This window comes from Corvus hawaiiensis, chromosome 6 (genome assembly GCF_020740725.1).
Source record: "Corvus hawaiiensis isolate bCorHaw1 chromosome 6, bCorHaw1.pri.cur, whole genome shotgun sequence".
NCBI classification, from domain to species: domain Eukaryota; kingdom Metazoa; phylum Chordata; class Aves; order Passeriformes; family Corvidae; genus Corvus; species Corvus hawaiiensis.
Window position 1 is genome coordinate 9,557,899 of NC_063218.1, and position 27,272 is coordinate 9,585,170.

At 40.8% G+C, this 27,272-nt stretch overlaps 1 protein-coding gene across 2 annotated transcripts in view; it reads right to left on the reverse strand.

Moving 5' to 3' along the window:
• Window positions 1-951: 951 nt before the first annotated feature.
• Window positions 952-27,272, reverse strand: part of KIF26A (kinesin family member 26A) — a 103,973-nt gene continuing 77,652 nt past the window's right edge. Inside the window, exons 6-16 of one of the 2 annotated variants that reach the window (XM_048307627.1) lie at window positions 17,115-17,324; window positions 15,033-15,126; window positions 14,251-14,513; window positions 13,821-14,004; window positions 13,368-13,527; window positions 11,526-11,688; window positions 7,586-10,970; window positions 3,975-4,165; window positions 3,501-3,521; window positions 2,940-3,090; window positions 952-2,426 (exon numbers count right to left, since the gene is read on the reverse strand). In XM_048307627.1, the coding sequence (XP_048163584.1) occupies window positions 2,251-2,426; window positions 2,940-3,090; window positions 3,501-3,521; window positions 3,975-4,165; window positions 7,586-10,970; window positions 11,526-11,688; window positions 13,368-13,527; window positions 13,821-14,004; window positions 14,251-14,513; window positions 15,033-15,126; window positions 17,115-17,324 (4,998 nt within the window). In that variant the 3' untranslated portion in view covers window positions 952-2,250. The remainder of the gene's footprint in view (window positions 2,427-2,939; window positions 3,091-3,500; window positions 3,522-3,974; window positions 4,166-7,585; window positions 10,971-11,525; window positions 11,689-13,367; window positions 13,528-13,820; window positions 14,005-14,250; window positions 14,514-15,032; window positions 15,127-17,114; window positions 17,325-27,272) is intronic. The other variant, XM_048307628.1, reaches the window with a different exon arrangement.

Sequence of the window (27,272 nt, forward strand, 5' to 3'; positions counted from 1 at the left end):
TCTGTCTTTGGAAGAACTGTGACTTTCTGCACACAGAAAGTAAATTTAGCTGGAATTTACAAGTTAGTAAATATAGCTGCTATTCAAGGGTATCAGCAAGGGGATCCTCTAGAAATTCAAGATGCCATATTCCCTTGCATACAACCCAACACAGTGCCAAGTGTCAGTAAACAAACACAGTGCACCCTTTTCCAGGGATAAATCAGAGCGATAGAGAAAGGCACTCTTTGTAACCTATGCAAAGTCAAAAAGTTGTTTAAGCACCAAACCCTTGCTCTGACTCTCCCACTTCTCCAGCTGTGGAATGAGGCAGAAGGAATTCACCCCACCTCACAGGGCTCTTGTGAGGGTAAAGAAAACTCAGTGTGTGGATGTCATGCTGGTAGGGCTACCTAAGAAAAAGAGGGAGGGGAAAACTTCACTCATTATAGGCCTTGTGGCCAAATGGCTGGAAAACACCGGAGATGGTGTCACTAGAAGCACAAGCTACACTAACCCTGGCTGGGGAGGCTCCAGCCAGCACCTGGAGCTGAGGACCAGGCACAGCTGCTGTCCAGTCAGGGAGCAAACACTGCAATGCCACAGAGAAACGAATGCAGCTGTTTGCCATGATGGACCTACACGGCCCAGGGCTTGATTCCACTTCCTAGTTTTCTTGTGGTTTCAGACCCATTTTTAATTGCTTTTTCTCAACAGGGAAAACAAGTATGTGAGCCACAGGTCTTTCTTCTGTAAATGCTAAGAGAATGTAAGTATTATCATTGCCATTTATTTCACCCTTTGGTGTTTTGTCTCTCCTGATTGGTTTATGCTGACTAATGTCAGAACTCTGTTCCCAGTTATACACCTCTTGGGCAAAGAGACAATGCAATGTGACATTTAACACAGTGTGCCACAGGCCATCCTCCCTCTTCTGAACATTAAAATCACATACACGGCAAAAAGCACTCGTAACAATAGATGTATCTTTTATTCACAGATAAAAGCTGAAGCAAGCTGTTATAATACATATTTATACAAAGGATTTGAAAAAACCATAAAAAGGAAGATGATTAGAAAATATGATTCGTTATGAAAGGTGGTATTACATACACTATTAAACCTTTTCAAAAGTATTTGTTTGGCAACAATTTATCAATAGTTTCCACACTTAAGTGGCCTCCTTCAAAAAAGCACAAATCTCATGCAGCATGTATAAACTTGATCCTGAGGGTTTGCCTTCCTTAGAAAAACTGTAAAAAGATATACTATTTGTCTTAAAAGTTCAAAATGCAAATGCTATATTTATAGTCAAAACTATATAAAAATATGGACCTAACTTAACATTTACAAAAAGTTTTTGCTCTTTTTTTTTTTGCTTGTTTTATGGTTTTGGTAATAAACATAATTCTCAATTCCTGCAGTCAGAGAGGAAAAAAGAAAATCAAAACAAACCACAGTGCCCTTTGTAGACTTCCTTACATTAAGTTTACGACTCCAGAAAAGACCAGGTCTGTGAAAAGAGAGGTTAGTAACCAAGGAAGTAGGTAAGCAGTTAATATAGATCTATATATGTATATATAAAATGGAAAACAAACATTTATTTTGATCTGAAAAAGTAATAATACAAAACCTGAAGATAAAACAATCATCTCAAAATGCCATAATACTCCTTTTCAATAGATAAACGTTCATAAAAATATCTTGAACCCTAACCAAGAAAACAATTATAATACAATTTTAATTCTGCTACATAAAACAGCTTTTCTATGAAACAAGAAGGCAAGTTCAGGTATGAAAACATAATTTACTTATTGCTTTTGCTACGATGTTGTTTGTTTTTTACATTTAGTCATAAATACACTATACAGTATAAAATATTTCATAGGAATACATTTTGTAGTCTGCTTAGGTTTGCTGGCTTTAATTCTAGCACCAAATACAAAAATGAAAATCAAATGAACTTTAAAGGCACTTCCATTTCATGTTTGTTTGTTCGTTAATTAACATCATGGTTTGTACTAAATTTCTTCACTTCCCTCTGGTAGAAGCAATACTTGATCCTACTTTTATCTTTGTACAGCTCAGGTCACACGTTGAGGCACCAAATGATTTATGAACATTCCCATTCCTCAGCTGTTTCTTTCTCTTACAACATTCATTGTTGCTTTTTAGTCTTCACCCTTCCTCCTTCACTTCCCAGCTACTTTATCCCTTCTTCATGTCAGACGACCCAGCTTCACTTCCTTCAGTCCCTTGAAAAACCTCTCTTCAAACCTCCACTTCCCTCACTCCATCTTGCACATCAGTTATTCCGATATCAAAACATGTCACTATCATGATATGTGACTTGCACAGATTAACACACTGCTCCAGTTCTTCTGTCACTTGTTCCAGTGCCTCCAGGTACTCCTGTGACTCCTTGTCAAGATCAGGATCCACTTCAACTGTCAGACAAAAAAGTACTGAGTAAGAGAAACAGCTCATCGTAAAACATTGTTCTGTCACAAAGGAGCCACTATGGTAAGAGTAAAATTTAATTTCTCTTGAACTAAGCCTTTTTTTTCCCTTTGTTCAGCAGATGCAAAACTCTGCCTTGAGGCTCCAGCTACACACAGCGCGCAGTCTGTGAACACATCTCATGCCTCAGTTTCCCAGCTATAACATGGATATGGACAATTTTTTCCTTCTTTGGAAAGAAGAATAATAGAAGATTATATATTTAATATTAACAAGCACCACAGTGTGTCTCTGCACCATTTTGATGTTCTCTTCTGGTTGGTTTGGATGGTTTTTTTGTTCAAATCACGTATTACAGAAACACAGATTGAGTCATAGAGTATTTTAGGACTCAATTCAGCAAAATATCTTAGCAAGTGATTAAGTTTTTCAGTGGGACTGCTGACATGCCGAAAATCTGTTAGAGGCTGATCATAATGCTGTTTTTGCAAAATACTTACAGTCTTCTTTCCACTTATTTGGATCCATCATCAACCTGCACTTTGTCTCTTCCAACTCTTCCTTCAAAAATTCATGCTTTGCCTTTATTTCTCTGATTCGTTGCTGGCGCCTCTCTAGTATCTTCAGCTTGGTATGGAAATACATCAGACCCTTTTAAGACACAGAAAGGCCATTCCTTGAATTTTCCTGCTGTGAGTTGGCCCATAACAGTCTGACACAAATTGCTCCCAGCTCACTACTCATAAGAGTGAGCAGCTGGGTTGCTTTATCTGGTTGTGGGGTTGGTGGGGTTTTTATGGGTTTTTGGGGGTCTTTTTATTTTAAGTTTACATTAAAGAATTCTCATCTAGAGGAACCACAAACTACATCACTTAAGCATTTGTTGCACTTCTCTGTATTAGCAAACATCTCTTAATGCATTCTGCATTCTGAAATTACTACTACTTGTAGATAATTTTTTTTTCTAGTAGTGAAAATGATAAACACAGCCCAATTATAGTATCAGAGTTACAGTTAATACTAAAACATATTAATTCTTATTTTCTTAAATGCATTCCTACCTTCTCAACATCCTGGAAAGGCTATTACAAAAGAAATGGGAAAAAGGCATCAGTAGAACATAAAATTCTGGTCTCTAAAATAGAATTAGCTGAAGTGTTTTCCAATTACAAGTAAGTTAAACTCAGTATATCCCTGATTTAATAAAATCCTGCCATTTACATAAACAGTTAATGACCCTATCAGTGAGGGAGGCTGTAAGGTTTTACCAGCCAGGCTAGGATTATGAAGTCTTCTCATAATGTATTAGTTGGTAACTTCCATTTACACCATCAGTCATGTTAGACACAATTAATTTTAGACAGTAATCATTTTCATTTTCTGTGTTAAGGGTACCCCAACATATGAATTGCAAAATTAATAATTATAGTACTTTAATTGCAATCAATTTCCTGAACACCCCTCTGGTATTCAAGCAAGGACTTTGTCTGTATATTGTAATTTAAGTTGTCTACAGTTGTAAAATATGTGCTGACCTCAGTTTCCTCTTGTCTGTGTCGCTGTAATCGTTCCACATCATCAATCTCATAAACTTTAATTTCAAATGGCTCTTTCAAAGTGCCTGGCAAAGGTGGTAGATCAACCCACTGGCCAGTGACACTGGGTTTTCTTCCTAAGGAGGCAGCATCTGGCAACGGAGCAGGAATCAGTCTACGACGCTGGAGACCTAAAATACAGAAAACAAACATTCCTCAGGCTCTAAGAGACGAACGCGCTGCAGAACATACTGCAGTGAATTAAAGAAGGATCTAGGTTCTCAGCATACTTAGGAAGAAATGCTTTTCTTGATCTTTCCTTTTAGTAAAATACCCTCAGGCTGCTAATTGAGTTTACTGCCTTGACAAAGTAGGTTTCACTTGGTTCACAGATGGGAGCAACAGCAGTTCCTCTCCCAAAGCAGATGTCTGAACATCAGTTCTTTATTCTCTCCCTGCAAAAAAATTTTCTGGATTCATTTTTCTTTGGTGGACTACAATGGTATTCATTACCTTGCAAAGGCAATGAGATAGTGAATAATCTAAAACTAATACTGATAATGGCTTATTTATCTAGAAATCTGCAGCTCCCCCAGTTAAATCCAAGCAAGGCTATCTAAGATCCCTGTCACTGCACTACCTCTTTGCAAAGCTCAAACAGTTCCATCCAGAATTACTACTGCTATTTTAGGGTGCTAAATACCAGCAGTTTTCAGTGACTTTGTGGGATTGAGAGGCATTCAAAAGGCATCAACCGATCTGCAACTTGAGCACCTGTAATGTTAAGATGTATCACGCCTCTGCACCAGCACCCAGAAGCTCAGCACATGACAAAACTCACCAATTCTGGGAACCTTCAATAAAATGCTCCCAGATTTACCAAGAAAATCATACTGCACCACGATGCATCTGTTAGGGTTCAAGTTTCATGAAGCAGAGACTGAGTTATATCCTTCCAAAATGGTGATACTTTTGATTGCAAGAGTTGGGACTCTGGTGTCCAGCTTTTTTTTTTTTTTGTGATTATTAAGTCTCTTTCCATTCTCTACAGGCTGGCCTTTACAGTACATGTGTCAAGGACAAGTATGTCCATAGAGCTGGTCAGGCAACATTAACAAGGCTGCAGTCCAATCCCTAAAAAAAGGAGGTAGGAAGGCCACCAGAAAAAAGCTGAAATGACACACAGTAGCAGTAAGTATAAGCTGGCTTTAGGTGACTGGTGACAATAAATTTAGTACTTAATAGCCTCCTCTTATTAAAAACGAACTCAGAGGCAAGAGTCTTGTTTCTTCTGCTCTTACAAAAGGGAGCACATCAAACAGACAAGGCAGCTCTGCTTGAAGGACAATGCTGCCAAAGTAACTTCTGGGCTGAGACCTCTACAGGAGAGGTAAGTGCATATTAAGGCTGTCAATTAAGCCCTGTCATGAACTTCAACATGAAATGCACACAAAATCCCAGCAGCCACCCCTAAAGCAACACAACTCCACTGATACCCAAACAGTTACCTGCTTTACATATTGTTAGGAAAAACATCCCTCATTCTTAATTGCATCCTTGCTCATTTCTAAGTAACAAGAACAAAAAGGGAATGTTTTCAAAAGGGGAAGACTTGCTTCTACTTCTACAACACCATTCTCACAACCCCAATCCATCTAGCCTGAAACACCACTATAGTCCTGTCGGATGAAGCTACGTACTGTAACCCTGATCCTGTAACTGCTTTGGTGACAGGAGATTCCTCTGAGAAGGACACCAAACAGAGGTCAAACACATGCAATAAGCAAGCAAACTTCATCTCCTTCCACTGTACAAGCCAGGGTCAACGTCATTTCTCCAAGAATGAAGTTATAGGATAAGGGGACAGGTTTACAGTGACATATACAGGAGTAGGATCTGTCTTTAAATCAAGAGACTCCAACACAGTCTGGTGTAACATAAGCTACTCCAAGAATATCTAATAATGTGCAAACATTACAGTTATTTTAGAACAATAATGGGTCTGAACCAAACATTTCTCATAAGAAATATCTGACACACTTCCTGGTAAGCCACATTTCATGAATAAAACACATTATTTTCTCAAAGTCTAAAGCACTCCAAAAAAGTAATACATAATTTACTGATATAGAGCAATTACAACTGGAAAAAGAAATAGTTTGTCATTTTTAAAGACCTTATAAGCACTTCCTGGGGCAAAAACAAATACAAATCCATCAGTGGGTAATGCCTTCTCAATATGTGTGCAACTTATACAGCTGTTAATATTGATTTGTAGGAAAGGTTTAAGAGGCTGATATGCTATGGAAAGAGAAGTGCAGAAAATGTTGCACTAAGTTTCCCAAATGATTTATCACTAGCTGAAGCAACTCAGTTGCCTTGACCAGAAAGCACCATGAGATCAGCTTCACTCATTTGGTTCTACTGCCAGAACTGAGCATCATGGGTATCTACAGGGATTGCAGTAATTGCCACTTTGAACCAGAAGTTCAGACTGCATTGCTGATACTAGCTCCTACTATATTTCCAACAGTCAGCATGCCCAGGTTGTTGGAGGGTGCTGCTGGTCACTAACTACATGGCACCGATTGCCATGGATTCTTTACAATACCCAGGACCTCAACTTAGGTCAGAGAAATTAACACCAATCACATGAGCCAGATTTTGAAGCTGGCTACAAATACACTTGGCTGCAGCTGCACTTACACGAGCGACAGCAGTAAGGAAAGGCACCAGAGGGAAGAAAAGGGGATCTGGCTCCCATACGCCCACCTTTGCTTGACGTGGTCAGACACAGTGAGCAAGAGTTGCCTCTTCCAAGCAGCTCTCCCAGTCAGTTTCCTACTGCTTATAGTATCCACACATACACACTGAAATTTCTTAATATAAATACTATTACAGTGCAATACAATAATTTTGCGATTAGCTGGTAGCATTAACCTAGGAGTCGCTGCACCTTACGCACACGCCCTACTGCTCTGCCCCTAAGCCTTACCTTTGGGTAAACTAATGCACATTTAGCAATCCTCATTAATTCACAAACACTCTTCTCACCTCCAGGCCTATTCCTTTGTTTCTAAACCACAGTCCCAGCTGGTGTCTCTGGCATTCCCTCACAGACACCTAGCAGCAGAGCTCCTCCTCTCCTCACTGCCCTTCTCTCACCAGTCTTCCAGGATTACTCACTTGTTCCTCACAAAAACTCATCAGCACTCACCCAGCACCTCACTTTTCCCAACCCACCCATAACACCCTCCTATTTGGGCCACCTGCTGAGGCAAGAAGGAATGTCCCCTATTTGCCGGCAGCCTCCCTGCAAGGGAGGAGGCAGCAGGTGGCTGCCAGCACCCCGGGGCACCCCACACCTCTCCTGCCCTCTCCACCACAGCACCTGTGTCACACCTGCAGCTTTGAAGTAAAAAAAATGACAAGTAGCTGCTGTCACAGCAATACACATGCACACACAAGCGCATGCAGTCAGTCCACCTCCCTGCTTTGAGTTCTCTCCAAGCCTCCTCTCTGCTCTGTCAGAGATGCCACATATTGCCTCCACCCTCAGGATGCAGTGGAGCACGAGCAGACACCTGGCCACCTGCCCCTTCATGTCTTACCTGTTGACCGTTTCTTGGGAGATTTAAGGCTCCGCATCCGACCCGGCGATGACATCCCGCTCTCGCTCATGGAGTCATGTGCCGAGGAGGCGCTGCCGGTGGCCTCACTGTCCCGGATCATGCTCTCGTAGCCACTGCTGCCCCCACTGTGGTAGAACAGAGCCGTCCTGCCCATGGCTGGCGGCAGCTCCCCGCTCAGGACGCTGCTGTTGTCACTGCCGTGCCCGCTGCTGTAGCGCTGTGGCCGCCGCGGTGCCGTTATCTTGCTGTACGGAGACGGCAGCACCGGCATTTGTGACTTCTCGTCACTGAGGTTGATGCCACTGTCATTGCCACTGTCAGAGTCAGTGGAGCCTCGGAAATGCCCCGCCTTGGCAGAGCCGCCCGACACCAGCTCGTTCACGCGGCTGTTGGCTGCCCTCATGGCCTGCTTGGTGCCCATGATGGTCCCACGGCCGGGTTTGCCGCTGACAGGCTGCACAGAACGGGGGGCTGCCTTCCCACCAGGGGCCATGGCAGAGCCCTTCCCTGTAGGCTGTGCCAGGGACTTCACAGAGGAGCTGAGAGACTTTGACCCACTGGCAGACAGGCCCCGGGTTTTATTCCCACTGGCTTGCACCTTCTGGTTAGTTGTGGGTTTTGCCTGGCTGTTTTTACCAGGCGCAGGGGCCGTGAAGGGCAGTGGTAAACCCACACTGGAAGCAACAGGGGGAACCCCCAGCCTGGGGACAGAACGCCCTGCCCGGCTGTTGCCAGTGCTCCCACTCTCCCTCACCATGCTTGCTTTGGATCCAACTGATGTCAGGCTGTCACACCTCTCCAGAGACATGTGGCTCCCATATCGGTGCACGGTTTCACTCTTCGACGCCTTCACCTTTAAGCTAGATGTCATCTTGGGCAAAGAGTGATCACCTTTCAGGTTCATTCTGCAGCTGACACTTTCACTAAAGTAAGAGCCAGCCTTCAACCGCAAATCTGCTTCATCTTCAGACTTTGGCGTGGCAGCTCTGGCAAAGTCCAGGCCAGAGGCTTTCCCCCCACCATTACCCAGACCAACAGGTTTCTGCTCCAGGCTTGATTTACGTACAGGAGGTGTCGGAGGTGTTGGCCCACCTGGTCTGGGCAACATGGTTGATTTCTGTGGTGCGTTCTTCTTTCCCAGTGACGATTTCAAGCTGCCAGTGGCCAAGGGAGCATCTGAATTCCCTCGGGTCACAGACTCCGGCAAAGTACTGTTAGCGTGTGACACTGGCATCACTCCCAGTGTGGTGGCTCCTCTCTTCAGCTGTGGCATCTTCATCACAGCTTCTGACTTCTTTGCAGCTCCGCTAGAGGATTTGCAGGCCATTTCACAACCATCCACAACCCTCTGCGAACAGGCAAGCATAGTCTGTGACTTTGTTGGCCTGGATGCTGTGCCAAAACACTGGGCAGCTTTTTCTGGCTGCTTCTCAGTACCAAACGTGTGAGGTTTTGGAGACAGCAGCGAGTCTGCAGGTTTTGCTTCCAAGTGATAATCAGTGCGTAACAGCCAAGGATCTTCAAACATACCATGTGGATTCTGCAGCTCTTTATAGCTGAGGACAGTATTATTGTGGATTGGAGAAGAGGTAGTTTTTGTTTTCCTAGGAAGACTAGAATGTATTGTTTCTATCACAGGCGCATCACGAGAATTACTAAATTTAATTTTTACTGGCTGATCAGTGACACAAAAAGCACTTTTTATCTGAGATGCTTTGGTAGTTTCAGAGGTTTGAGGGCTTTTGCTGATGCCTGAGGAAAGCTTGCTGGAACTCAAGCTCTCACTCTCCAGCTCAGAGAAGCAAAATCCACTGTCATTCAGAGCACTTTTCAGGGGGACGCATAAATGGGATGAGTCCAAGCTGAAGGATTCCTCGGACTTATTACAGTTGTAAGATGACTGTGCGACAAAACTGTCACTAGACTGGGCTCCATCACTTTCAATTGTACAAATGCTGACTTCACTAAGCCATGAACTGATGGAGGAACGTCTGCTGCTGGTAAAGGGATCCTTAGCAAAGGGCACAACAATATCAATATTTACACCAGTAGAAGTCTCCTGTGAGGTATAAGCATCAAATTCATCATTTATGCTGCTGATAATACTGACCGGCCTTGAACCTGAGGCAAGGGCCTGAAGGGAGCAGTCACTGTTAAAGCTAATGATACTGGAAGGTCTCCCATTATCCATAATTCCACTAATAGAGAGCTCTTCCACCACTGTGAAAACAAGCTCATCCTCTCCATTCAGCTCAACAGGCTGCTGCAAAGTCACTGTGGTGGTCAGTATATCCCGATCAAAACATTTCCCTCTGAATGCTGACCTGAAGCTGTGTACCTCTATCGCACCTGACTGACTCTGGGTGCTGCTACCAACCAGGAATGTGCTTCCTACAAGGTTTTGCTCAGGTTTGTTTCCCATCTGTTTGCTCATTCCCACAGGAGGAGTACGAACTGCATTGCTATTGTCCAGCTCCAAATTCTCAGCTTTGGAGCTTGGGGAGTGTTCTCTCTGCTGTGGAGGGGGAGGTGCTGGGCTTGGCAGGGATCTCTTCACGTACAAGGACTTCTCCTTAGTGACACAGTCAGCTGTGGCCTTATTCTGCTCTGGATTCCTTGAAGGGCTACACCTTGAAGTCTGCAGGGAATCAGTGATTGTCTCTCTCTCCCCCTCCAGGATAGAGTCTGTTATTTTGTTGTCAGCTCTGCTCTGCAGCTTGGAAAGCTCTGCTTTCAGGTGAGGAGTGCTATTTTCTTGACAGTTGCCATTGCCACCCCTTGGTGCAACAGCCTGGAAAGGAAGGTTATGTCCTTTTTTGGGAGATGCAGTTTCTTGTGGAATCGATTTCTTAAATCCTCCAGAAGGAGAGGATATTTTTTCCTTTATCAACTTAGACTGTGCATTTTCTGTACTTCCAGGAACAGTACTACAATTGGACCCAACAGAGATTTCTCCACAAGCAAATTTCATGGGTTCCTCACTTCCATCAATGCACTCTAACCTTTCTTGCAGTTCAGCAAAAGTGTTGCATTTAAAATGGTCCTTGTCAGAGCTCCTACAAAGAGCAGAACTGTCTTTATTTCTCTTCTTATTTAGGGACGGGATAATGGGAACAAACTCTGGCGGACCTTCATTATCTGTCAATTCCCTGTCGGACAAAGCTGCACCATTGGGACCAACATAGATGACAGTATCACAAGACTGTTCACTGCTGGAGGAATAATCAGGATCACTGGATATATTCAGGACAGGAAGGTCAGGGTCAAGGGCAACAGTTCGTGGGTGGAATGGTCGCAAATGGGGAGGTCTCCGGACATGTCCTTCTTCACACGAACTCTCTCCTCCAGACGAGCTGGATGCATACTGCAAATGACAAGTAAGGGAAAAGTTATTAGCATCAATTGATAAGTAAGTATATACATGTACAGTAATTGATTAAAAGGTCAGGCTTGCAATATACCCTGTGCTTTGTGTATACTATCACAACTACATCTAGTGGTAAAATATTACAGGGGAGGGTAAATTAAAATAACACACTACACAGATTTTACTGTATTAGTAATAATATAACAATCATACCTTTTCAGGCAATTTCCATTAAATATTATGCATTGTCTTTCTCCTCAATAGTTTTCTGTTCCTCCTCTATTGATTTTATTAATACTGATAGAAGCTTTTGAGTTAGTTTGACATGTAAGCAAAGAAAGAATACGTGTTTGAAACAAAAAGAAGGGAATTTCAGGATTAAGGACTGGGGGCAGGATGATGGCTCAATGCCAAGTCATTTTTCAGTTCCTCTCCTGAGCTTTTATGCATTTTGTATTACTTCCTACCATCGAGAAATCCCATGTTCCCCTACCAAGAGGTTAGAAAAACTCATTTTCAAATGAATTAATTTCTGCTTGTTTGTGAACCAACCTTGGATTTCTTCTTTCTCATGCGGTGGATTCGCGACGCGAGCTGAACAGTGGTGAGAGTCTCTGCGTAATTGGCTGGGGAGTCAGAAATGTGCGCAATCATAGTAGTCCTGCAGTTGATGTTCCCAAGTGATTCCCTCAACAACATTGTCAACTTGTTGTCCCTGTGCAAAAAAATGAGAACACCAGGAATATTTAAAGAAATCACCACCTTTTTTTGCAGAATTTTACACCACAAGCTGTGCTTTCACTCTCAGGCATATATGGTACATGAAGATAAGAAATAGGCTCCTGTTATTGACACTTAAAATGTGTCTAAATGTACACATACCAAGTTACCAATATTTTAATTTATCTGCCTGGGTATTTACAGTATGAGAACTCATTTTATTGCTTAGAAAATTGTAACCAATTGACTGATAACTAGTTATCTCAGGTTTAGATCGTACTACACAAATAAAGCTCATGAGTGCTGTATTTTTAGCTGAACAGACTTAGTACCTGGATAGTTACACTCTGTGAGCTCTGTGCAAACACTTTTAATACTAAATAAAAGAAGTCAGCAGAAATGGTAAGAAATCTCTGAACAGATATAACAATGTTAGATACCAGAAATGTAAGTGTCACCCCAACTAATCTACTTTCCATTCTGCCACCTGTGGTCTGCTCTGACATAGCAGAAGGGAAGCAGAACTTCTCTCTGGAGGCTTTCCTGGTGATGCAAATCCTCCACTGTGGACAGTAAAGCTGACAAGACAAGTTACATTTTGTCCTCCACTGGTCTCCAGGACATCTTTCCCCGCGGTTCCATGCTTCCTACTGCCCCCCTGAGCTGGTCCAACATGAGGGAACTCCTGTCACATCTGGTCACTAAACCACAGTAGGTGACAAAGTTAAGGATCTGCCCTTCCCTATTCTAACCCATACATCCTCTACTCCATACAAAACCTAGCAACTAGCCTGAGGAAAATATCTCTCTGCCTAATAGAGAGAGAAAAAAACACCTGTTTGAGATGCATCACTAGATAAATACGTGAAACGACATGATTGATAACAACAGCACGAAGTTATAATGCTTTAAGAAGCAGCTTTTAACAAGCAGCAATTAAATCTAAGGACTGAAGGCCAAGTTCTGGTAAGGGTGATTACAATATGGCTGTTGTCTGTAAGTTGGGCTCCCCACAGGTGCGTTTGACACAAAATTATTGTCGGAGACACCCCACAAAGGAACACACCTAAACATTTGCTTCTGTTAAACTAATGTGCAACATGGTGGTCTTCTTTTTTTTAATTGAAAAGATGTATCATCCAAAAAGACATACAGAAATAACAACCTTTGATGATCATACTTGATCAACACTCAAATATTTTCCAAAATTTCAATACAATTTTTACATTTGCAAAAAGAAGAGAAAATCTATCAAATCTGGGTTGAATTATTCACTAATGTAGAGCTGGCTGCAATCAGCCAAAAATTCCATATCCAGGAAACAAAGAGAGAGAAGGAAAGAAAACATCTTAGCCATTTTCCCTCACTTTCTTTAACAATCAAACCCTCCCCAGCACTTCACCTAACTTCAGTATATACCATTATACCATTTTTGGCCATGTAACTAAGAATTTCATGTTACTTGAACATTTAAAAACCTGTGTGTGTGTTAATATGGACAAGTAGATGAACAGATACATGTACCTGTAGGAGCGACACTAAAAGAAGACAGACCCTTCTCTGACAGAACTGCCTTTAACTTCACCTTAGGGAAAGAGTAAATTGTTGATGCAATCCATTTCTCAGGTAACACCACCCACAAATTTAAGATAATGAAGACAAGAATTCACTTACTTATATGGCACATGCTTAGCACCATTAATTAAGGCCAAAATTACATTGCCCAGGGCAGAGAGAGACAGACACAGAGAGCCTCCTCCATCTCGGCTCTTGCTCAGCACTTTTTCACAGCTCCCTAGATCAATGAGATGCAAACGACTGCGTCCTCCAGACACTAAAACAAAAAGGGGAAAAACAGTTGTACATCACGTTCTTGCATGGACTCAAGCCAAACCTGGTATTCAAAAGGCATTCAAATGAAGAGAATAATGAATACAGCATGGGATAATGACCAAATAAATATTTAATTGTAAGGAAACCAGATATTAGTCACAGCTACAAAAGTTAAAGGTGACTCAACTGGCTTGAGAGTTCATTTTTTCTTTTTAAGTTAATTGCAATTTATTATTAAAACTAATGCAAGACCACATCATTTAGAAATAAACAGTATGGTAAGAACATTCATACTTCCTCCTTTGCCACTCTTCTCCATGCGATACTGGTATATGTGAAGAGTAAAGAGCATGTGTGAATTCCTCCTATCTTCCTCCTCACATTCAGGCTTGCTGGTGCTTCTGGCAGCAATTGCAGCATCAAGGAAAAAGGCAGCTTTCTCTGCTGTCGGGGCCCTTAGCTCACTTTGGTTTTGAAGCTTGAATATAAACAAGAAAATGACTAATTAGCACAGGGGCATTTTTTTTATTATTTCTTGTTGAACTGGCTAAATCTCCAGGGCACTAAGAGAAACAAATATGTACACCATGGGAGAAGGGCTTATAAATTAAAAGCAATAAATTTTTTTTACTGGCTTAAAAGTTGTCATAACTGTTGTCAGATAAAAGGAAATAAAAAGTAGAAGAAAGGCTCAGAAAAATCTATGTTGTGATATTCATTATACCTGGGTTCCACATATTGGATCTTCTCTCAGATAAACCCCAGGAGACTGGCCATCCTGAAGGCTGCCAGTGGCTACTTCAGCTAACAAATCCTTAAGGTTTTCATCTTTGCCACTGATCTCCACAGCAGATACTCTGATAGAGAAACGAGTTCCAGTTTTTTCTTTACGTTCATTGATCAATTTGAAGAGCCAAGAAATTGCACAGGGGATGATACCAAGGCTTTGTGTGGAGTTATCTTTCCCAATCATGGTAAAAGATTTTCCTAGAATGAAAAGACAAACATAAACACAATTAACCTTTCTTGTACAAGACTGTGAGTCTTCATATTGCCACCTGGTATCACCACTGTACATTACATGTAATGCCACCCTATATCACCACTGTACATTACATGTAATGCCATATGCTGCACAGATAAGGGAAAGAACAGATGCAAAAATTCAAACTATGTAATTAATAATCCATTACTATTTATTCAACTAGGCTTGCAAGTTTTGTAAGCCAGACTCACAGCAAATTAATGTTAAAAACATCTCTGATCTTTTGATTTTCATCACAATGCACCTACATAAACTTGCTCTTAAATAAGTTAATCCGATGCTACATGTTACCTTTTCAAATTAAAACTTACAGTGTAGAAATAAACTGTGATAAGTTTGCAAAGCTAATTAAAAAGAAATTCTAATCTATTCATATACTCCAGGTTTATTGTTCCAGGAGCTGACAGCATGTAATTACCAGACTGACATAGTAATTAACTGTAACGAATTTGGGAGCTCACCAAGCTTGACATGACCAAAGCAAAATATGCAACCATCTGCACCATTCACAACAGACTGGATTACTTCTGCTACTGTTCCAGAGCATACCTCAGCCTGAAAGAAAAATTGGAGACAAGTAAGTGAAAGAGCATATACTGCTGTGGTTTTTACTATTCATCTGTAATGAAATGAATGACTCAATATTTTTGAGGTACAATATTCTCCCCATTTTGATGGCATCAGTCCTATTATTTTAGTAACTATGCTATCTTAAAAAATAAAATATGCTACTACAGCCTAAAATAGTTTTCAATTCTATTAAACCTATTCTCTTGGAATATTGATTCTATGACTAATGTAGCAAACTGAATGCTATCCAACCAGGCTTCCTGCTGATATAATAGCTTAGCCAAGGCTATTCAGTAATAGTAGCAACTCCACTGAAATTAAGCTACTCAGGAGTGCTCACAGGAATTAAAAAGACATCCATAGTGGAGAAAATGCATTAAGATCCCTGAATAAGATTTCATAGTATCACATTTTCCTCTTTCAGCGGAAACATCATCATCAATAAAGAGAACTTGCTAAAATACTTGATTGTGCTAAAACCAGTTTATCCACGTCAGAGAAGGTTTCAAATACACAGTAAGATGATCTATTAAGTACAGCAACTGGGGGCAGGGGAGGGGGCTGCTGTAAATATGTAACTCCAGTGAAATGATAAGGCTTTGTTTGCAGGTGCATGGCAGCAAGCTTGCCTCCAGCAATGCCGCCTGCACAGAAGGGGCTGCACTGGCCAACGTCACCCAAAAACACTACAACAGGCCGTACAACAGGCCCTCTACAAGGAACTGAAGAGTCATCCCAAACCAGGAGTCAACAGCCTGAAGGACTGGTGCCAAAACCAGCAGACAAGCAGGGTGTGACCAGCCACCTTGCAGCAAGGCTGGCAGCACAAGCAAGAAAACCTCACTTCCAGTTCTGGACTAATGTTGAGATCACTGTTGCGTATTTCTGCACAAAGACCCTGTTTGAACATATGCAGGATCCTAAAAACAGCTTTCAGATGTGGTTACCTTTGCTTTAGGCACTGATGTGTGTGGCAAGTTATCCTCTGTCTTTAGTGCTTGGCTAGAACTTAGACTTCATAGATATTTTCCTATCTATAATCTAGGATCCAAAAAATTAAACAAAACCCTAGGAGAAGATCTGAGGAGGGGCTTATGAACTAGACCTTGTCATATTTTCTCAGCATTCATAGACTATTTTCACCTTGGATGCTTTGTGCTGCATTTTTCACCCTAATTTTTTTTTTTCCGCAGCTCAGACTTGGTGTAGTTCTTCAAATGCTGTTGAATTAGTTCTTCTTTTTAAAGCTGTTCTAGGATTTTATTTTCTGAACCAAAGATTTTTCTCAGGAATTATCAGGTGTCCATGAGTACAACCTCACTGAATATACTGCAGACCCCAACCCTCTCGAAGACCAGCCATCCTGTCTGTGTAGCAGATTTCAGGTCTGGGGCTACTAATGAATCAATGCTCCCTTTTGGAGGCCAAAAGAAAAATATGCATCACCATCAACACAACCATCAATATAAAATAATCAGTCAAAACCACAGCACAAACAAACTGGAAAAGGTGCAGATAATATAAAAGTTCCCTGTTCCAGTAAAACAATCCAAAGGCATTAGCTTTATCTTTCCTCCTAACAGCATTTAGTTTAACATTATTAAAGTACATGTTTATTTCCCATTGAAAGCTGTGGGGAAGGACTTTATTTCAGTACCATCAAATGGGTTAAAACGTAGCTGGATGGAAAACTGGATTTCAAACTGCCTGTGTGTCTTTCTCTCATAAGAGAATACACAAGAAGGTAATTTCGTCAGCAAATCCATCTCCCCAGCTATTATTCCTTAATTTTACATCTCAACTAAACAGAAGATGTAAGAATTTACACACTTGTCTATTAATTACCATGTTTTTTCCAGGCATTAAGGCAACTCATTCAAATAAAATTCCCCAGAAACAGAAGGAACTCTTCAGGCTATCAAATGCAGTGGCCATGAGAACACTTAGGAGGTTTATGTGAGTGACTCCAGTACCTGTGAAGCATCCTGGGGGAAAACTGCATCAAAGGCAAACATCTTTGGGACAGCAACAACACCTCTTCTGTGACCTGCATTGGAAGGCCCAGTCGCTGCTGGATCATAAAATGTGATTTGCTTTTTTCGTGGGTCTACCTTTAGGAAGGACATGGATTCAGACGTTTCGTGTGCTCCTTGAGAGGAACAAATCCTTACCATCACTTTCACCTGCAAGAATTCAGAAGAAAGCAACAACTTGGGTTCCCAGCTACAGATAAACACATGCAAAACATTCCTCCCAAACCCACTCCCCTTCCCATGATGTGTTTGTTTGTAATGTTTAGGTGTGTCAGAACAACCGTGGGACAAAAACAGAGCCAGATTTTCCAGCCTGGGGTCTTCACTGAACTCATTAGGTTTTAAAGGTGCACTTTGTCTCTGCAGCTGACACTGTTCCAGTTTTACCAACTCAATTTATAAATGTCTGATCTGCAAGCATGATCCACTGTAGGTGTAACACAATGCCAAAGAAAAGAAAATTCTGGTCTCCTGCCTTTCAACTACTTAGTGTGACCAAAAGGACACTTTGAATACCAGTCTGAGTAACACAAGGCTCAGACAGCTACTGCACTTGAAACAAATCTAAAAACTTTCTCATTCATAATATTCTAATAAAAAGGTGTTTCTCTTACAACTGTCCCAGGCAGTTGCCTTTATGCTGTCATTGCTAGGCTCTTCAGTAGTTAGTTGCAGATTTCATGGGGAAAAAAAAAAAAGAAGGAAAAAAAAAACCAAACCACAAACCACTAAAAGGTCAAAAAGCTTGAAAAGAAACCACTCACAGGCACATTTCTATTGCAGCACTACAAATCATGACATCCTACACACAGGATTTTAAGACAGTATCTTTAGAAAGCTCCAACATGTTAGCTATGGTTTCCAAAGCAGCTTCTGGGAGCCAAGTGACTGGGTTTCAGAAAATTCAGCAACAGTTGCACACCTGCTTCTTTCAAGCTTCCTGGAAAACACACTCTTACTTTAAAAACCTGTGAAATACTACCTCACACCCACTTACAACCATTTATCCTTATGAAATGCTCCCACATCAGAACCAGCATGTTTTATACACCTTGCACTGAAGTAAATTACTATTACAGGTGCAACTTCAACTCTGAACTGCCCAGCAGATCAAACTGCAGAGAAAAGCAATGTTCAGTCAGAATTACTTTTTCCACAGTGTATGAAATGTTTCAATAACAAGCTGAACAACAGTATAATCTCCTTATCCAACTACCAGACAACTCTCACAGCACCAGAGTTAACCAGGTGGTTGAAGAGCCTCTATGGCTGTGATACACCACAGCAAATTTACATTTGCACTGTCCACAGCACCCATCAGCACCTTCAGCTTCTCCAACACTGCTACTGAGCCATGAACACCCACCCCTGTTAAAGCACATAACATTAGTGGTGGGTTTGGCAGTTGGACTTTATCTTGAAGATCCTGCCCAACCTAGACAATTCTATGGTTCTTTGAGACAGGCTCACTTTTAGCCCTGAGCTGGATATTGCATGTGGAAGCTGGGTTCAAAAGCACTTGTCTCTGATAAAGATTCTCCATTTCAGTAAGTCTTTTGCTTAAATCTGCCAAGTGTCTGTAAGGATTTGCTTAAAATGATGTAAGTACATCATTTTGAGAACATTATGTCATTAAAACAGCGTGCACTTATTCCATGGACACATTCTTTGTGTCTACCAAAAAAATGGGCTTTGCAGTCAGCACTTGCTTGTCACTTCTGTATTCAGAGAAATACTGGCAAAGGAAGAACCAAAGCTGAAAACCTACTTCAGCAAAGCACAGCACGTGAAATGTAGGCAACACGCAGAGACCAGAGCAGGCTGAGCCACCCTCAGGGACTGCCCCTCATTCCAGACAAGATGAAAAGGTGACACAGACACATCTGCACCCAGTGTGCGCAGTGAAATGCAGTGCCCAAGCCAGGATTATCCACAGCAGATGTGGGAGCAGCAGGAAGCACCATGCTGAACTGTCCCTGCCTTTATCAGCTGGGAAGGGCAGGTAATTTGAACATTTAAGTTCTCAACTGTTCCATTCTTCCATCTCCTCCTCTCTACAGGGGCTAAGCTGCACACAGGCACCCCTACACAACTCCTCAAGTACCCTCAAAGGAAATATTTTCCACAAAGCAGCTCTAAAAGGTCTTCCCCGACATTTTTTCCAAACAAAGAGGTTAAGAAACGACCAACCCTTCCCATAAACACTGCAGGAGGCTCCACCAAAACATAGCAGCTAATTCTTCCACCTATTGATTCAAGCAGTCCCCTGATTCAACACTTTCTTTTCTTTTGCCTTTCAGGGTTATATAAATATGAAAATACAGTCCCAGAAAACAAGCAAACCTTAGAATAAATGAAACAGCTGCCTCAAAAGCAAAGTGCATCAGAGGTGACACACTCAAGGCTGTTTCCCCATAAAAGCTGCATGAAGCCAGCTTTGTGTATTAGCCTGCTAGCTCAACCTTGACACGCTACTGAGATGCTCATAAAAAATAACCTCCCTCAGGGCAAAAAAAAAAAACAAAACCTAAATATACAAATATATGTAAAGTATAAATGCCCACTTCAGGGTCACTTGATTAAAATGAATTTTAAAATATATGCTGTTTTCAAAGCACTTATCTAAACAGTCCTTCCTGTTCTGTCTTCCACCTATTATTAGATTATAGCAGCCAGAGCTTGGATAAGAGGAAAACTGGTTTGCTCCTGACTTAAACAGCAAGTTACCTCCATCAGAGCATTGCTCCTCCTAAACACAATGATGGCTTCAGCCACAGAAAATCCTTGTGTGAAAAACTAGCTTTTTAAGACCACCTCTCTGAATCAGAAACATACGAAAACAGCTTTCCATGATGAATCAGATCCCAAACTTAACAGGTCTCAAGGGTCATCTTAATTTTTACAGTGGAAGTGAGCTTTCAAGACAAATGGGATGGGGGAGAGAAAAGCAGCTTGAGGGAGTTCCTCTTTTAGTGTTTTGTGTATAAAAGCTGATTTTAGAGTAGAAAAACACTGATTTCACATTTAGTTTCCCCGCCCACTAAATATATCTGTAAGTGGTATCTATCAGTAATTGTAGCGTTATAATGTGTCACACTCACTCATGATGCTGAGCCAGACTGATTTCACTCAGAAATAAAGCAGAAATGCTCATGGAAGTACCATCAAGCACAAAGATCACTCAAACATATCCCTTCACAAGAGCAAAACCTAAGAGCAGGCAGATCCTGGGTGCACGCACATGCTTCTGTGGGTATAAAGGAAAGGTTTGGTGTAATACTGTTTATTCTTCTCATAGTTCCTGCATGCCTGTGGTTGAGGACCAATCTTAAGTGACAGGTTTATATTCTCATCTCTGAAGTTCATCCCAGTATTCTTCTGGAGTTAATACTGCAGGAAAACAGGGTCGTATGAGTACTATAGAGCCAGCATGGCTCTTGCCTCAAGGATCAATTGAACTGCAGCTTCTCCTGGGTCTCTTTATCTAGTTCTCACACACAAGGCATGCTCACCTGTAGAGACAGCAATACGTGGTGCAGGAAATCATCCAGAAACAAGGGCTTGCAGGGAGGGGAGGATTCAGGATAACACAGGGCCTGTAAATCTGAAAGTAACTTTGGCCCATAACTAGGGAGAAAATCATCAATGACTGCACTGTAATGCTTTATTTGCTTATGAAAATGAATTACTAGAATTAAGTGCAATTAATTTCAGGCCCATTCAGGATCACCCTTCGTGGGCAATTATTCCACAATATGTCCAGCCTTCTGGGGTCAGCTCCAACTGCAGCGGTACCAGCTACTGCTAAAATTTTTACAAAGCAAGGAAACACAAGAAAAGCAATTTAGAGGAGAATGAATGAAGAAATGGAAGAATAAAGGAAAAAGAACAGGTTGGGGGGGCGGGAATTGAAGAGAGGACTGGGGGTGAATGGAGAGAGAGAGAGAGAGAGAACACAAAAAAGAAAAGACAATACAAATTTGGTGATTTCAGAAAAGTCATCTCAGGCTCAGGGCACTCCATCACTTTTAGATTCCTTAAGGAGAGCTAAGACAGACATCCATCCTGAGATGGGAATGACCCTTTTTGCTAAAAGTAGGTATCATTACTACCTTTTTTCCCCCTTTGTTGTTTTTTCTTCAATGCAGAGAACAATTCAAAGTAAGAAGAATTACAAGTGGAAGTTTATAATTATGAAGGATGTAAGACCTTGTACATAGACATTCATGCAGGCATTGAATACTGGATAGAGGCTCTATTTTAATAAGGATGTTGATAGAAAAAGAGGCTAGGTTTGTATTTGAGTTCAATTTCTGCAAATAAAAATAAAAGAAACATAAATATCACAATATTTGCACATTATTAACATTTTTCTCAGTGCCTGAAGACAGCCTAAATCATAGAAATAACTGAAGCATCTCATTAATTAACTGACTGATCTGGTGGGTTTTGTACACTGGGGGTTCACACTGCATTACTGAACTTTTCCGAATTCGTGTTTCTGCAGAAACCAGGGAGGTCAGCAGAATTGCTGAAGGAAATCCTATTAAAATCAAAAGTGCTTGGGAAAAGAAGATGGCAAATGTATCTTGAATATGTCATTATAAGATAAAGAATTAAAAAAAAAATAAATAAACAAGCACCTAATTTGGAAAACCTCTAGAAATGGGTGGCATAAGGTCAGAGGCCCCTCACCCAGCACAACAATGGCTGTAATTTTAACCTACACTGGCAAGGGTGAGAGAGTTTCAGAGCTGTCTTGGGACGACCTTATGATGTGTATCCCACATTGCTGCCTATGCCCAGAAATTAATTTTGTGCCTTTCTATGCCTCTAAACTGAGCCTGAGAGGGGGAAGGAAAACTGAGAAAAACTTTTTCAAGGAATTTTTTTTTTTTAAGTCTATCTGTCAGCTTACAGTGGATGTCAGGACAAAGAAAGGCAACAAAAGAAAACAGCCACTAGAATTCATTTGCTCTAGCTATGCGAGGGCAAACCTAAGGGATAGATGCTGAAGCATAAAAACAAAAATCACACCAGTTTTATGTAAACACGCGGGATTTTAAGGAGACAAATTGGCAAAAGGGCAGATTTCTAAAAAAAAAAAAAGAGGGGGAAAAAGAAAAGTCTTCTGTGGGGAAGACAAGGCTGTGTGGAGGACTCTGGGGACAAACCCCATTATTTTTAGAAACATGACATCACTAGAGAATCACAGATCCACTCAAATATCAGTAACCTGCTGGAGTCCTGAGACAAAACTCTAGACCTTGAGATCTTTAACCTTTATGGAAGTCAAATCTAGATGTATATTTAACAATTTTCACCTGAACACTAAAATATCTCAGAAACTCAGGGATGTACATCCTGGCTCGTAGCAGCCCTTCCTCCCCTTGCAGCCCTCCTCCTCCTCCTTTGATACTGGCTTCCCCAGTTCACACCAAAGGGTCACAAGGAGAGACCTTCTGCCCCACGGTCACGTCGCAGCCACTGTTCCCATGCTGAGACCTTCTCCAGCATTGCCAATCCCATGTGACCCCTTGGTGTGGGCTTGTAACTTCCAGATCTCCCCAAGATACTGAACCAGCTGGAGTTGAGGAGAACAGGACAGAGGAGTGACAGCAACCAAAATAATGGGCTGGCTTCAGGGCTCATCAACACAGTGCAGAGCATCTGGTCAGTGCCAGAAAGCAGGTCTGGAAAAAGCAAAAGACAGACCAAAAATCTGTGAAACCCAAAACCTGAAGTAACTCTCTGACAGCTGAAGGTGAGACTGATGGTCACAACTAGCAATTTTATCTAATAAGGCCCATATATTTTGGATCTGAATTGAATGAAACTATCACAAAGCTGCACATTAAAGAACTCCTCCAAGATCAGTGAGGCATGCTTTGTCCCAGAAAAAAAATCATGTCCAAGGCTGAATTTGCAGAGAAAAGAACCAGTGATCAACAAAAGAGAATGACACAATCCTACATAATTTTAGACAGAAACAGCCAGGAGATTGACAATCAGGTTCTCATAGATTATTATCCCATAATCAAGAGAGATGGAAAGGCTTTAAACTCTGACACCAGAGAAAGGGGAAGGACCATCTGACCCTTAACCAGATAATTTGAATTCTGTTCTTAAGACTGTCACAGACCTCTACCACATTTCAGACAACAAATACAAAAAATTTTACACACACATACACACACACACATATATATATGTATCTTGCAAAATTGGTCATTCATCTTTCAGTGAAGGGTGCCAAACACTCTACATGGTTTAATTAGGGGCAGACATGTAGACACAGAAGACTCCAGGAATTCACTAGGTAATGACTAGCTCCATGGCATTTTGAATGTTGAGGAAATCAGGATCCTAACCCAGCCAAGTATGTTAGCACAGGCATAACTGTAACATATGGTACCTCCTTTGAAATCAATGGATGTGCAGTGTTTATGTTTTTGCAGTGATGCTTTGTTAGCATCTGATGCTTACATAGTTGTCAAGTTTCATATTAGACATAATGAGAAGGAAAAAAATAAAAGGAATGGATTAAAAAGCATGTAAAATTTTTAAATACATGTGCTCAAGCCTTTTTTACTAAAATAAATTCTTACTTTATCTGTCTGCATTTTGGGAATGTGCTGGCACTATAGTGGAATCCATTTTAAAAATGCTGGTCATATTCTGCATTACAGCAGTATCATAATCCCTAAATGAACAAGCTATTTGGTCTTTAGCAATAAATGTCATTATAACAAATTTGAATGGACACTAAATATTCCCTAGAAACATGCATCCTTGACAGGCATCGTGCAGCCAGGAAGTTAATTTTGTCCAATGTTCACAAAATGGCGTGTAACAGCAGGTTAATTAAATAACTATGTTTAGACATCCACCATTCCGAACTAAGATTTCTCACCAAGAAATTACAAAGAATTCACAATCCATTGAATAAAGACCATTTTCCAATGAAATCACTTATTTTTCAACTACAGTGTAAATCAAATTACAAAAGTCCTAGTTCAGAGCCAATATTTTTCATGGATTTAATTGTAACTGACAGATAAATAACCCTTGCTAAATTGGTTTACCGTGGGTAGCTCTTACAAGCTTTTCATATACTGCCACTACCAGTGGATGGCAAATTTATATGCAAAATTGCCACTCTACCATAGACCGTCTAGCTCCCCTGGGAGAACCTGAAAAAAAAAGAAAAATTAAAATCTCTTCTATATTGTACTCTGCTAAAGGAGAATTAATCCTGTACACTCAGAAAACATGCAGAAAAACTATTCCATTTTTTCAAGGTGAAAATAAAGTACAAGAACTTCTGTATTTTTATCTCACTTTTCCACATTCTTGTCTAAGCAGTTCAAGGCATTTTGGCAGGGATGCCAGTACCTTGGATGATACAGTTCTACCTACATCAATAGGCAAGTACTTACTGTGACACATGACTTATATCAGAAATAACGCTTCAGTCATTAGGGAACGAGGAGCAGTAAAAATGACAAAATTAAGTACCTATTTGTTATCCGTCATCAAACCATTGTAAGAACCAGTGAATGGGACACACAGCACGCTTAAGAAAACCCTGCATGATCAGTAAATCATACTGCAGTATCTCAACGATGGCTTGGTAAAGCATAAATGAAAGTAAATGTCTAAAACTCATAAATGGAGAGCAGTATGCATATACCTGTCCAAGAAACATGTCTGACAATTCAGGTTGTCTTTAAATGCTCCACTTCAATTGTCTCACATAGGAGGATTCTGTCATCCTAACATAAAAAAAATTGACAGAATCCTTAGAAGAGACAAGCACTTAAAGTTGCCGTTGTAAGTGATGCAGTATTATAAAGAATGAGCTGAATAGAACCCCAGAAAATAATATTTTGCATGAAAAAGGCTTCCCACCATGCTGAAGAAAAATAGCACATTAGAATGCTACACAGCAGCCACTGTAAAAAGGATGTCTTTCTTAATACCACAATATGATAAATTATCTTAAGTAGCACATTAATGTCAGAAATTGAGCATAATCTAACTTCTTTCCAGTGACAATATTAAATGGCTTTCAGACGTCTTTCCTACTATTCTGACATTAAATTTAATAACACCCAGAGAGACTACAAAAATGATTCAGTTACAAGAATCATAGTGCACTGGATCACTGCCTTTTAAGTGGGATTCAACTAAATGGTTTGGACTCTGATGCTTTTGGCACATTCAAGAGAAAGGTACGAGTTTTGCTACGTAACATTTATCAGTAGTGAGTACATTCCTTTCAGTATCCAGTTTGAATTGATAGTGGCATCTTTCTTTGTGCATGAGTTTGATTACTGTTGATTATATGAAACACAGGTCCCAGGCAGACCTACTGTTCTAAATTGTTGTCTTTTTTTTTTTAAAAAAAAACCTTTCCCCTGTTGGTATTCCTGAGTATTGACAACCCCAGAAAGCACCTATGAGAGTGTGTAACATTTTGCAATCTTACTAAACAAAATTAAGCAAACGGCTTAAAGATTTGTATCATAGGACAAGTCCACATAGTGCTGCTGAAATTATTACAAGCAGAAAAATTGGTATTTCTGAAATGCAAAAGAAATTAGTAAGACATTTATTTTCCACCTTTCAGAAGAATACTTAAAACAGTGAGAAATTATAAATACAAATTGCAGAAGATATGTAAGGGCTCTCTGCTGAAGTCTCTAATAACAAATGTATTCAACCATAAAAGCCATATATCAATTTCACTGCAGAAGAACTGGATGATATACATGGAGATGATGATGTGAAATTAAGAATAAATTTACATCTTGGGCTCAAATAATCAATAACTGAGTGCAAGTGAGAGAAGTGGCCATCACGATCTCTCCACACTCCTGCCTCGCCCAGCAATGCTCACAATACACAGTAACTGCATTTGCTGTCGTCATGCAGCTTATGAAAGGCAAGAACTCAAGCCTCTTCCTTTCCCCAAATGTCTGTTGTGCTCAAACATTCAAGACAAGGTCCCACAACCAGTGGCAGGACCTGTTCAGTTCTAGACACCACAGAAGAACACAAGATAGTCCAGATGCTACCTTCAATCAGTTCCTTAGATTCAACTGTCCCACCACCCAGTTCAGAATAACTCTTATTTCTCTGTTGGCCCCAAAATGATTTCCCATTTTCCACATTGTTTCTGTGCCTCCTACAATATACTGAACCAACCTTGAGTATCAGTGGATGGAAAAAATGTTAAGAATTACCACTGCAGAGACAATACAGAAAGCAGGCCATATTTGCTGTTGTACGTGCTTCAACATGTACTTTAAGCTTCCAGTGGATTTACGAGAGAAATGGGACTGCACAGAATGTACAAATGTACAAATAGTAATTAGTCACAGTAGTATTCAGGCATTGCTCACTTAGAATAAATAGCATTTTGGTACAGTTGGCATATCATTCATCTCTTCATTTTTTCATAAAGGGAGGCACATTCCTCTCATTGAAGCATCTTGGACACTGCATAGTTTCCAGTTAGTTACTTCTATTTTTCCTTCTCACAGAACAACTTCTCAGAGGTGAGGGAGGCAAAGGCTGCCCCACCAGCTGCTTAACCCACTGTAACCACACTGTAATAGTGAGGGACACTGCTGGAATGGGAATGATCACACAAACCATGGAGAGTATCAACCACAGCCACAGATGCTGTGGTAGGAAAAAGTGACTCCAGAATTCATCACTGATTCTGTCTCATACGTGTATCTTATATTCATTATTGGACAGGCTGCAAGAAAAAGTCGAGGAAAATGATAACCAGGAGGAGTGTAAAGTAAAAAGCTGTTAGAACACAGACCGATGTTAACAGAGGACCACAGCACAACTGCCAGGGTTTACTGACTGCTCTCTCCATTGCTGTGATACTTAAAGCAGTGAGGAAGAAAAGTAATTACTTTATTCCCATCACCCTCATCATGAGATACCAGCTGAGTAAATCTTGATCAGCAGAAGCTGATGAGTAGGAAATAATGGAGAGTGCTAATGCATAGTGAGCTAAATGCTACCAAAAGCTATCTGGCATCGCTCAGAAAAGGTGAAACTACGAATTTTTAGTAC